The 12,784-nt window shown below is 39.2% G+C and overlaps 1 protein-coding gene across 9 annotated transcripts in view; it reads right to left on the bottom strand.

The window, feature by feature from the left end:
- The window catches only part of SOX5 (SRY-box transcription factor 5), a 291,945-nt gene that overhangs the window by 142,807 nt on the left and 136,354 nt on the right, over window positions 1–12,784 (bottom strand). For all 9 annotated transcript variants that reach the window (XM_075051376.1, XM_075051377.1, XM_075051378.1 and 6 more), the window contains 2 exons: window positions 3,325–3,497; window positions 748–816 (listed from right to left, as the gene is read on the bottom strand). In XM_075051376.1, coding sequence (XP_074907477.1) covers window positions 748–816; window positions 3,325–3,497 — 242 coding nt within the window. The remainder of the gene's footprint in view (window positions 1–747; window positions 817–3,324; window positions 3,498–12,784) is intronic.

The following is a 12,784-nucleotide window of genomic DNA, read 5'->3' as shown; positions in this document are numbered from 1 at the left end:
CAAACCCCTCCTTTGTCATTCTGTGAAAACCTTCACGGGCAAACTGATTTGCATTATTCCCAAAACAGGGGCATGCATATATACACATGGAAGAAAAGTAGTGAAATACAGTCAATGGCATGAAAAGAAACTTCTGAATGCTTTAAGGAAAAATGAGGTTAAATAAAGTTTACTGATTATGCTGAGTTTACAGCTTTTTTCTACTACTAGGAGTAAACCTGTAGACACCTAGGACTTACACAGTAACCAACATTTTCACCAGTTTCTCATTCAGACAATACTTCACCCTAAGTGTTGAAAATTTCCGGACTTTGAACACCTGGGGCAGAGGGAAGGTGGTACACCTGATTACCGATCACTGAGGAGAACTGCTTCTGCAAAATCTCAAAAACAGAGTTGTAGGAGACCCATTCCAACCCAACTCTTTCTGGCCACACTTTTGCCACTCCTGACCTACAGCTGAAAGAGGACTTGGTCCAGCAAACCCTTGCTCACATGACCAGCTCCTCTCACATCTGCTCCCTGATGCTATAGGAGCCGCGTTAATCGTACAAGGCCTTCCAGAAACTGACCTCTTCTGCTTAATGACAGGTAACATCCTCACTCACATGTTTCCATAAATAAGTAGTAAGCCATCTGCAGACATTCTTAAAGAAACTATGACAATTATGGCTGAGGGAAAGCATGGGGAAATGGAAAGGAGAAAAGAGAGGTAACAGGGGCATGGGTGGAGATGCAGTCTCTGACCTGGATCTGTTGCTGAAGAAGGTTAATTTTGTGTTGCTGCTGCAGGAGCTGCTGCTGTTGTCTTGCAATCTGTGGAGAAATTGCACAGAAGAAACGTGAGGTATGTATCACCATTCCTGGAGCTGGTATGCAGGATACTTCCACCCTGCTTGGTTCTTTAAACTGCTCTATTAAGCGAAGAAACCTTCAAGTACGCGTGGCAGCAGCCTCGACTGCCGCTGAAGCAAGGGGCTCATGTTCAGGAGCAATTCATAGCTAATACTAGTCCGAAAGGGAATATTATGGAAAATGTTGTGCTGGCTATCAAGAGAAGGACTGATGCAAAGATCTCTCCTCTCTCACTATCTGAAATGGCACTGCTAAAATCCCCCAAAAGTGAGCACTCATTCACTCCAACTTGCTGGAGGAAGAACAATACTGGCAGAGAAACTGGAAAATAGTAGGAGAAGGCAGGAAAGACAAAAAGGTATGATGGACAGTAATATTCCTTTTATGTTTGGCACCACCTATTCAAAAATTTTAAAAAAAAGGAAATCTGACACCCAGAAGGAAGGTATTAGCATGCCTATTTCCTTGATGCAGAAACAGACACAAAGAGACTGGAACCGGGTTTGGGAAAATCACTGACTCTTCAATGTGTTTATCAGCTGAAAGGAACTAAGGGGGCAGTGCAAGGCTACACAGCTCAACACTGAAACTGATTTATAGAAGTTGATGGAGTCATCTTAAGTCTCCTCTCAGTCATGTGCATTTTCCATAAGGACTTCCATCCTCCCTCTCCATTGACTAAATGATTGGGAACCTTATTGTAGACACATTTTACATACAGTGAAGGAAAAAGCAGACAGTAAAGGAACCAAATTAGAATTCTCAGAGGACTGATGGAGATAAACCATAACACACCTCAAATTTACAAAGCAAACTTGAAAAACTTTCATCTGAGTCATAACAGAAGCTCTGCTCTCACCAATAGCTAGCACAACAGTACAAACATTAGGAGTATTGCCCTTCCCCTGTGGTATGTGTACACATCTCAGGGTTAGATGGGAACTTACACATACTTACTGGGAGGAATTTTGTGCATTCTTCCCTTTAGGTATTCTCTTTCACTTCTATTATTAAACTATTAGCATAAGAAACACTCACTCATAGTTAAACCCACATCTAAAAGATTAAATAAGTGTTTTCTTTCTAGAGCCTCTCTTTAAGCAACCAACATAATTTTTATCAATACCTTTTTCTGAAAGTTTGGTTATTTTCATTTCTATATAATGCAGAATTATACATAATTTCTTAAATTAAAAGAAACCCTAATAATAAACCTGCAGGATTTCTTACTGCCTTTTTCCATTCTCTCCATTTTCTTTTTTACTCTCAGATCATTCAGCCATCCTGTAGCAGTAGTGACTTTAAAAGGTAGGGCAAAGGAAATGGCTCCTGCAGGATGTCTCCTCGTGGAAGAATCTTGCCAATTCCACTTTCACACCTTCATTTACCTTCTGCATGTAAACAACAGTGTGATACAAATTCTCTAGTTTAGTAGGTAAGTCACTTCTCCTGTTCTCCCTATGTAGCATTTCAGGTGTGAGGCCAAAATACACAGTATTTAAGGTAAGGTTTTTAAACAATCAAAAATAGGGAAAACCAAGGCTAAAATGTCTGAAGATGTCAGCAGCAGTTTAGAAAATTAAGACTTGCTTGGTACAATACAAACATTGAAGTATGACCACTATTGACTTATTTCAAAGAATTCTGTGAGTTTCATAAAATTCACATAGCTGCAATTCTATGATATAAACTCAAATTTCATTACAAGCTGAAATAATGGTCAGGCAGACCAAAACACTTTCAGATAAGAAGTATCAGTATGGACTCCTGACAAAATTTTAAACCAGACGTCTAGGTATTCTCTGCTCATATTTGGGTACAAAAATGGACATTAATTTCTGTTAAAACTTGGATGGTGCAAATCTGTTACAGAAGTTACGTTCTTGCATAAAATGTCAAGTGTCCATGTATGCACACTGGAACTTTTCACATGTGAAAACCTTTGCATTTTCAGTGGAGGGCATATTTGCAAGAGCTGAAAATCAAGCCTCTCAAGTGTAGAAGAAGAAAGTCACACTTTTTCACTGACTTTATATTCTTCTCCCCCACTTTCTTCCACAGTTGGCAAAACCAACCTTTTAGTTTCTCACATTACAATCCAAGTGCTGCATTTTGTTCCTTTTATACCTATTCAGCATCACTGAATTCAAGCAGCATTGGAAGATTATTCAGGAGGGCTGAATTTGCATGCTTATTTACACTTATTTAAAAAAAAAAAACTGTTGGAAGAGAATACCTCCAAAATGGAAGGTGTATCTTTATAAGACAAGAGTATTCGTTGTTTTATATATTGCAAATTAAAGCATTCTTCCAATATGTTTTTGTTCAAACTTCCTTCACCTAAGAAAACAAATGGAAAAAAATTTTGGGTGGAGAGCAAACTCAAGAGTATCAACCCTAGAAGATAAATGACTGGAAAGTCCTCCTAGAAAATTATTTACGCTGAAAGCCACTATAATAATCACTCACCTGTTCTTGTTGCTGCTTAGCCAGCTCCATTTGTTGGCGTTGTTTCTCGATCTGTGATGCAGCCAGTTTCTTCTGTTCATCATGAGCTGCTAGCAGCTGTTCTCGCAAACTGGTCAGCTGATTGATCATACCCATGAGCTGCCTTTCTTTCTCAGCGAGGCTTTCTGGAGTCCCTGGGCATCATATGGTGAAAAAAAAAGGTAAAGAGAAGAGAGGAAATTTAGAGCTAGCCAGGTTTTTATTTTGCAGCTTCACTATTAGCATAGTCTTAGTAGAACCAAAGAGCAGAAGCATATTGCAATATACTGCGCATTAAGACCTGTCCCTCTACAGGAAAATGAGCCATGGAAGATAATTCTGTACACAGGCTTTGATCTGGTGTCCCCCTTCAATGTTTCCTTGCCCTTTCATCTATTTTCCGTCACCTTTTTATGAGATTAACAGGGGGGAAAATACTGCCTGTTTTGAAATTTTAAACATTGTTTACAATTCATAGAGATCAAAATTGACACTTCCAGTTTTAAAAGACAATTACATTTTTGTCAGAAACTTATGACAAAGACACATGAATGCTTTTGACGCCTACCACAACTGTAAGGTGTGTATTAACATCCCTCTATAATCAAGGGGAAACAGAGAAGTCTCCTGGGTGCTGGATACCTCTCTAGCTCCCCACACCCAGCTTTCTCACTGTTACTAGCTCAGCACACAACAGCTGTCAGGACGCTACCTGTTATATCATCTACAGCTGCCCTGATTAGGATGAAATTACATAGTGTTTAAATTGTCACTAACTACTATTGCTGTTGCTGCCACTGACAAGTATTTTTAAAGGAAGAAGTCTTGCATAAACATATCAGAAAAACTGAGTTAAATGCAACTCACCATCTCTCCCATTTGTACTGTCATTAGATGCTTTTTATAGGAGAGTTCAGCAGACACAGACAGAGGAACTGACTACCTCCCTCTCATAATCATTCTGTAAAAATTCTTCTACCCAGAAGGACAGTGGTTATAAGGGAAGGGAAGAAAAAATTCCAAGAAAAATCAAAAGCAATGACTCATCACTAAAACAAAAAATGGCACTATTAGTATACCCAGGATCATTTTACTTTGAATTTGAAAGACCAGAAAATATGTGTAGCAGCTAATCCACAGATATCTTCAATATCACCACACCCTCTCACATGAGTCAGATCCTGTGAAACCCTTTCTCAAAAAAGCTTTAGGAAAGGATTAAGGCTATCAGTGTCTATGTCTCCTCTGAAAATAGCCTGCTTTTGGGACAACCCTGCCACACAAACCTTTCTAAAACACAGGAAGCATTCTTCTGCCAATGTCACCAGTGCTCTCCAAGTGAAAAAAAAAAAAAGAAAAATTGGCGACCATACTAAACATGTTCCTAGCCAACTATCAGTCAGACATGGAAAAGAGCTACTGGTAATAGATCATTTAGTCTACCCCCCTGCCAGTGCAGGAATGTTCCCTACAATATATTTACTACAGCTTTCTAGATTGGATTGAAATGTCTGAAATGGTGAATCATCTACTGCTTTCTTTGGAAGACTGTAGCACAGCCTTAGAGGTGTCACTGTTAGGGCTCTTTGCTTGATAGTTTAATTTACATTTACTTAATTTCAACTTTGCGCTCCCAGGCAACATTCCATTTCCTACGTCAGCCAAGTCCAAGCCCTTAAATGCATTTGTACGCAGCCATATACATGTGGGAAAACACAATGAATCAACATTTTCATATGAACAAAATGTAACTTGATTAATTTTTTATTAAGATGGTAGAGATTTATGTGAAAATATTCTCATCATATAACAAAGAGCTACAGCAGAATATTCTCAGATATAGCCTCCAAAAAAACTGTGGTACAAAAGCTGGAAACTTGAGAAACACACTGAAACAGAAACCATAGGACTTTAAACCTGTTCTGTTAAAAGCTGTGAGAAAGAATGGAAGCCACTGCTAAAATACTAACCCTGTTGAAGAAAACACTTTCAATTTATGATTTTTATTTCAAACATTGGAGACAGAGAGCTGCTACAAGTAATGCATTTGCCACCTGGCCATGCAATTAATCAGAAATGTCTACTGCCACTCTTCCATCCTTCATTTGTTTTTCCCTAGGAAAAAGGGTGCAATGTGTCCAAGTGGCACAGAAGAATTATTCTAGAAGCAGCCCCTTCCTTGTCCTATCTGCAGCCAGCATGTTGGTTTACTCTAATGCTCATCTAATGAAGACTACCAGTATACTGATACTGGCAGTATAACATGCAGGGCACACTGAAACATTTGAAACCTAAATATTTTAATTATTTATTCAGCAGATATTTTATTCTAAACTTGATTGGTGTGTGCAAGAGAGAGAAGGAGAAAAACTAGAGAGAAGGCATACACAGGATTGGCTTAGTCCTGAAGTTAGAATAAGCAAAAAGAAACCACTGTCAAATAAACTGCTTGACAAATACGCTGACACACATCAAAGATCTTCAGCCAGTACTGGTTCATCAGTGTATTTTGAGCTCCTACAGTAGCTTTCAGTTGGGAATCAAAAAGCACTTTGTAAAGTTAAATTAATCCCCACCACACCTTTGAAAGGTGGAAAAATGTTTCCATATGTGTAAACCGACAGACAGAGGGGTCACAGAGTTAGTTACCAACAGCGGCAGAAAAAGAAATGTTGATATCCAGCCCTGTGCTCGGGAGCTCAGGCTGCGCTTCCCAAGAGAGCGAGCAAAACGCTCCACGTGCCACTGCCCTGACCGCGACACGAAAAAACTGCACAACCGCGGGGCCATCCGCCTACCGCAGTTTCTTCTTTAATCTGATTTACCTAGAGAGGAGAAAAAAACTTCTTCCCTGGAAAAACATCTTTATTTAAATGGCAGGAACAAGAGGAAAGTCTGGATGAACTAAGGGTAATGAAGAGCCAGTGCAGACACCAGAGTTGCAGGCCCACGGCGGCCGTGCAGCTGGGGACAAATCCACCAAACTCAATCTCTTTATTATTACTCTTTTTAAAGTTTTTGAAGAAACTTTGAGGTGGGCAAAGCGGGTGCTTTATGTACTAACTTAGTAAGTACAATACATAATGCCTTTGGTTTATAAAGTGGAGCGGAAGTAGTCTGACAAAAGGCAGCCTTCTTGCATTTTATTTCTTGAGCAATTTTAGTTTGCTAATGAACTGAAACGGAGAATTTATCACTGCCAACTTTAAAAAAAAAACACTTTTGTTGGAGAATACTTTCTAGAAAACATGGCTTAGTAGGCACTACATTTTCATGTGACTAGCCCATCCTTCCAATAACTTCATTAATACTTAATTATAATTTCAATTCTTTAAGGTACCATTCCTTGCAAAATAAGTACTCGGATAGCCATATTCTCAAGTGATCTGTACAAAACCACAGGCAAGAGAGATCAGATGTGTAGGTCTACTGGGAGACGGTGAGTTTTGGGGTAGATCTCCCCTTGCCTTACCCATGTATCCATATAAGCCCCACTGATGATCAATCACAGGTAGTTTTGAGGTTTCTTGCAGACAACTGGTGGCTTATGAAAGTGTGAAAATTAAAGAGAAGAAAAGTACTTGAATCAGACTGTCCTGACCATAACGTAAAGTGTTTGCATTTAGTTTAAGTTTGGTATTTTTCATGTTATCCTTATTACCTAGCGCACCTTTTCTATAATTTCTTTCGTGGCAATGGCCAGCAAACCTGCCATTTCACAGTTGCCATTCATAAATTACTTAGTTTGCATAACAAATGAAGGCCAAAGGATACTTGACGTTATTTACGTTATAGCGAGCTGAGGGCAACAGTTGTTGAATGTACTATGTAAGTACATTCAGTGATAGGAATTTTTTCTGCTATATTAAAACGCACTGCAGAGTTAGAGCACCAGTTGCCATTTTTGTATCCCTTTCTAGATGCTGTAGATTGTGGGTAGGCAAGGATGGTGGACGTCTGTCCTATCACTACTATTTTCTCTCTGTTAACCTGCATGAGATCAAAACCTTTATCATCGTGTGAATTGTCTTGGCAGCTGAAGGATTTCCATTTTAAGAATTCTGCAGCTTACAGGGCAAAACACGTTAGTATTTTAAGTAACTACAACGCCAACCGCATAGACAGTTGCTTAAATCACGCTACTTCGGAATTAATGAACTATCCCCGCGGCTGCTAACACTGCTAGAACTTGGGAGGCGGTGCAAACCTCAGTAAGCGTAAGCCACCAGCCCAGCAGCTACCTTCAGCCGCTTCGTTATTAAACTCACTTAGAGCTGCTCCAAGTAGTACGGAGTTGTGAATGGTTCTGGAGCTGGCCCGTGCTCTACGCAGAGTATCTGTATGGTTGCAGTGCTTTCACGCTAGCCATGCACCACGGCTGGGAGAAAAAACAAGTGCCCATTATTGCAGTGTACAACTTGACAGCAAGCTAGACCACTTCACACAGGTATTGAGTGAGGAGTAAAAGGACAGCGGCTTACATCAATGGCTGTCTCAAAAATTACTCTTAATTACCGTCAGATCCACAACAAATAGATATTGCACAGTTTATGTTTAACACAGCTTTTAACCACCAGGCCACCTGCCTTTCAGGAGATTGCAGTAGGTGCTCATACTGTTCTCTCTGTACTTTATCATTGCAATGGCAAAATGTGGATTTTTCACAACTTATCAAAACAACTCAGGCAAGAGAGCATCAAAGTATATACTACGGGTTGATATAGTGAATGGCCCAAGAAAAGATGCTTTCCAGATGCGTCAGCTTATTCTCTATCACCACAAAAAGAGATTCAGAAAGAAAAAAAACCCATGTTTGTGGATGCAACACCCACAGCAGATGGCAATAAAAGAAGACTCAAATTAGTGGCATTCTGTATCGCCAAACCTAAACTTCATCTCAGATCAACACTATCCATAATAGTGTTTAAGTAGTAAAAGAAATTTACTCAAATGTGAAATAAACTATTACACATTCTTAGTTCTGATTCACAGTCTCAGACTGGCAGTGACAGTAACATTTTAATAAACATTAGAATGAAGACACCAATATGACCAAATGACACACTTAAAGTGAGAAAACGAGCAGGAGAAACCTTGGCATATCCACCCAAAACAGAACCAAAGCAAAAAAAAAGGCAGAGAAACCGCTTTTGCAATCAAAACAGTAAATACTTTATTATAATTTATTAGACAGAATGAGAATGTAAATGAGAAATTAGGAAAGCCAATATTTTCTTTAACAGTCATTTTAAGCTTTTGCTGCGAATGCTCAAGCAATGAGAATGTTTGCTTGCAGCCAGCCTACGGATCCACTTGCAGCCGCGCGGCAGCCAGCGTGTTCTGCAAGGGGCAGGGACGTGGCAAGGCTGTCCTCAATCCCTCTGACATGTCTCAATTAAACTGCTAGGACTGTTATCAGTCAGGGGTGCTCACATGCACACTCAAGCACACCCATACAGACAGTGAAATTTATCCCCCGAGTCAGTTTACTATCAAAGTAATTACGTAAATAGCTTTTGAACTGTCAGTATCCGTCTTTCAAAGAAAAATCAAAGAAAACAATGTGCAAGTACAAAGCCTGGAAGACACAATAATATTGTATTAAATTCATATCATTAACTATGGTTACAAAAGAAAAAAAAAATCCTCCTGTATCTGCAAAGCTTTGGGGGGGGGGGGGGAACATTAAATGGAAATAAGAATATTTTGAAGTACTCCGTATTCAAATAACATTAAGATGTATAATAATAATTAGAGCATGCAGTATAGAGCATTTTTTAATTTCAAAGCATTAGCTAATTGATCTTCTTAAAGACTTTGAGCAGGTAGAAAGGTAGTGGTATGCGTTACTCTTTTTAAGAGAAAACGAAGGCATGAAGTTTTTAGCAACTTGCCTTAAGTCATTCTTAACTTTACGTGCCGTAAGCCATTTTATTGCTGGCCTCACTGAAGTCACCACTAGAACTATTTCACTAAAGCCAAGAATGTCCTCACTGACTTTAACAGGGATACACATTAAAATAGATTAATTACATCTTTGCTTGACCCAGTTTGATACCAGGTAGGGTTCTAGCCAAAGGGACCCTATGAATGAAACAATTGTTGACGCCATCCAACTAACCAAGCAACAGAACCATGCCACAACACAGTTTCTGTGTAACTTTACTCTGATATAACAGTGTAATGAGGCCATAACTACAACCCCTACATCAGCTAAAAACTGAGTCACCTCCAAGTATTTCCTGCAGTGGTGTGTTTTTTCAGTGTGATTTTTAAGCTAGGGACGTAACAGTTTTCATACAAAACTGAAAAAGAGCCGAGAAGGAGGTTTTTCAAACTGAACAGCCTATTAACTAAGCTGTCCTCAGAAGAATTAAACTCCTACTGGCACTAATATTATTATATCCAAAGGAAAAATAGAAACATCAGCAGTCCATAAAATAAGTATCTTTTCTTGAGTTTCATTCTCATCCCATTGTCAACTATTTTTCTTTCTATACTCCCCACCCCAGTTTTACCTTTGCTCTGCCACGTTAGAAATCCAAATCCAACATTACTGTGCTCAGTCAGGAAATCAGGAAAGTAAAATAGACAGGCCACCTAGTCGTATTCTACTTAAAAGCAAACTAATCTTTGTCATACCCCCCCTAAAAAAATCTATTTATAACACAGTAATTTTGAAGAGAAGTATTCTCCCCTTGCTGCACAGACGGCCGTGCTGCTGACGTCACCCCAAGGTGTATATGTGAGGCAATGGGGAGCTGATGTTACGTGCCTTCAGGAAACAAAGTCTGATAAACAGATCTAACTGGCTGAGGTAAGTTCAGAATTTAAACTCTTCTTTCCTCTGTCTTTGAACAGAAATGTCAAATGTTTGTGACCAAGCAATGAGTATATACTTTAAATTACGTACTTGCTGGTTATACTGGTGGGTGGGTGTGGGTATGGGCTTGTGCACGTGTGCAAACTTCCTTGATGCTTCCCAAATCAATACCTCAGAGAGTGTTTTATTATGGACTGGCACGTAGCTTTTCAGGCCAGTAAATCTAGGAGCTGTCAGGACATAAACATCTAAAAATTGGCATTTTTCATTAAGTATTTAAGCCAACTTTACTACACAATGACTGCCATCACTTACAACTACCCACCTAGCTAAATTAAATTACTTCACCTGATTGATATGGGAAGTCAGCATAATAAAAGAAAACTTTGACTGCTTTTTACTCAGCAAGACACAGCCACCAGAAAAAGAAATAAGGAAAGAAAAGCCCAGAATTCAGACTGATTTGCCTCTAACTACAGATTTATGCAATGAATCTTCTCTGTTTGAAAAACAAAAATCCTTTTTAGAACAGCAAGCTAGAAGGAAGTTATTTATTTCAGCATACGGACAGTCTTAATCTTTTAGGTTTCAGTGGAAGACTTTGCAGAATGAATAAAAACAAATGATGAACAATTACCATCTTTTGCCATTACTACCCTCAAGAATTAATATTCTGTGGGGACAAAAACTTAGCCGTCTGCTCTATAACAGACCAGCACATTACTGTTTCGCAACGCTGGAAAGAAGTTGTCACTGAGTATTCTTTATTTGCTGTCAGAAAAAGTTTTGGTACAGTAGACTGCAAACAAAGCTTGGTATTCAACCAGGTTAGCAACTTATTGTCAAGGTTACAAAAGGAATAGACAACATTTGTATTGAGACTATTTCTCAGAGGTTATTCATTGTTTTACTGTCTAGACAACAAGCTAGAACTAGGCTAGAGAAATAGCATTTGCTGCTGGAATTTTATGCAGCAGCAGGAAAAACAGTAAGAAATATGCATGTGTATGTATATTTGCTTTGTTTTGACAAACTGGTAGTTGCAGCTCAGCAACATTCATCTCTATCAGCACATCTTTCAGGTAATTTTAGTACAAAGAACTGCTTTAGGTCCCTTTTGTCATCCAACCCTCCGAACGATTTTTAAATATAGTAGTTTGGCCTCCGTATGTTCAAACAAAATAAAGCCATTGGCATTTACTACTTAATTAGTTCGATTTTATTCTAGTTTCTCTGTTAATAATCACTTCCTAAATATAAAAGTTGTATTTGATTTAATTAGAACTTGATTTTTTCCTGATCAAATTAAGTACCTTTACGTAAAAAAAATACAAATCTGCAACAGCCCGAATTTGCTGCTTTTTCACAAATTCATGGGTTTTTTGCATTTTACATGCTTTAAAAAAGATTCCTCCAACCCTCCTTCCACAGATACTACCCTCAACTAACCTCCCATTCTAGGGTCAAATAGGAGCAGCTCCATCCAGTCACAGTCTCCATTTCAGGCTTTCATTTGGCCTGAAAGAAGTTCTGCGTTGGTGTGGCTCAATTGGCACTGTCTACTTCTCTGCAGCCTGAGAGTATCATATTGCATTGTGATCAACCTCCACTATTCCAGCAGCTGCCAAATTTCCTCTCAAAACTTAGGTTCCCCTGCATGCCACTGCGCAGGTTCCCCCCCCCGCCAGCACTTTGGAAGTATTAACAAAGGACTAAAGCTGTCAGCAATTTGCTACTATTAAAACACCCCCAAAAAATAAACACAGAGAAGAAGATACTAAGTAGGTTGCAATAAATATTGAATTTATCACAGTTAAAAGCCGACAACCAGACATCTCTTACCTCCTTCACTTATGACTCTCTCACCCTCCTTCTCTCCCCGCTCCAAATACAATACTAGCCACAAAAAATAATGCAAAACGTCCACATCTGACACAAGTTTGTAAACGTTTTTCAACCATTAATTTGCAAAGGCAAACTTCACACAGCTCCTAAGAAAGTGTGCAGCTTTCACAGATCTCCTGGGGATCTGTGTTTTATTAGTCAAAGGTTTAAACCCAGTGTATTCCCCACGAATAATCTCTCTCCCCCTTCCCCCTCCTTCCTCCTGTCCACATCTAAATGCAGAATCCCCAGTTTCCTCGTCTTCAGTTTACAGATTATGCGATCCAAAGTGTCACTCACTGGATTACTGCACATAACCTGAGCGCTACCCGAAGCTTACTTGTCTTCAACTTGTCCAGCATTACTTAAATGGAATTATCCGTCACAATCCATATACCGAATCTGCATAGCCCACTTATCTCAAGATTCTGTGTGTCACCTACCAGATTATCCGTTTTAATCCATACATTGAATCTACATAACATATGTCTTTAATTCATGGGCTCTGATGAGCTATAGTATCGCTGAATGGATTATTTCCCTTTATCCATTATTGGCAGTCGTAAGACCGTTCACTGCGTACTCTCTCATGCCCCATCTTCCGAACATACAAGCAAATTCAGAGTCTTCAGCAAACACAGCTCTAGCGCACATCAAACACAGCTTGGTGTAATACCTGCACTGATACTGCACGTAACTTGGAACCCAGTTTCTCACACAAAACAAATGGCTATG

The sequence above is a fragment of the Buteo buteo genome, chromosome 19 (genome assembly GCF_964188355.1).
Source record: "Buteo buteo chromosome 19, bButBut1.hap1.1, whole genome shotgun sequence".
Taxonomy (NCBI): domain Eukaryota; kingdom Metazoa; phylum Chordata; class Aves; order Accipitriformes; family Accipitridae; genus Buteo; species Buteo buteo.
Note: the sequence above shows the minus strand (reverse complement) of the source record. Positions and strands in the feature narration are given on the sequence as shown.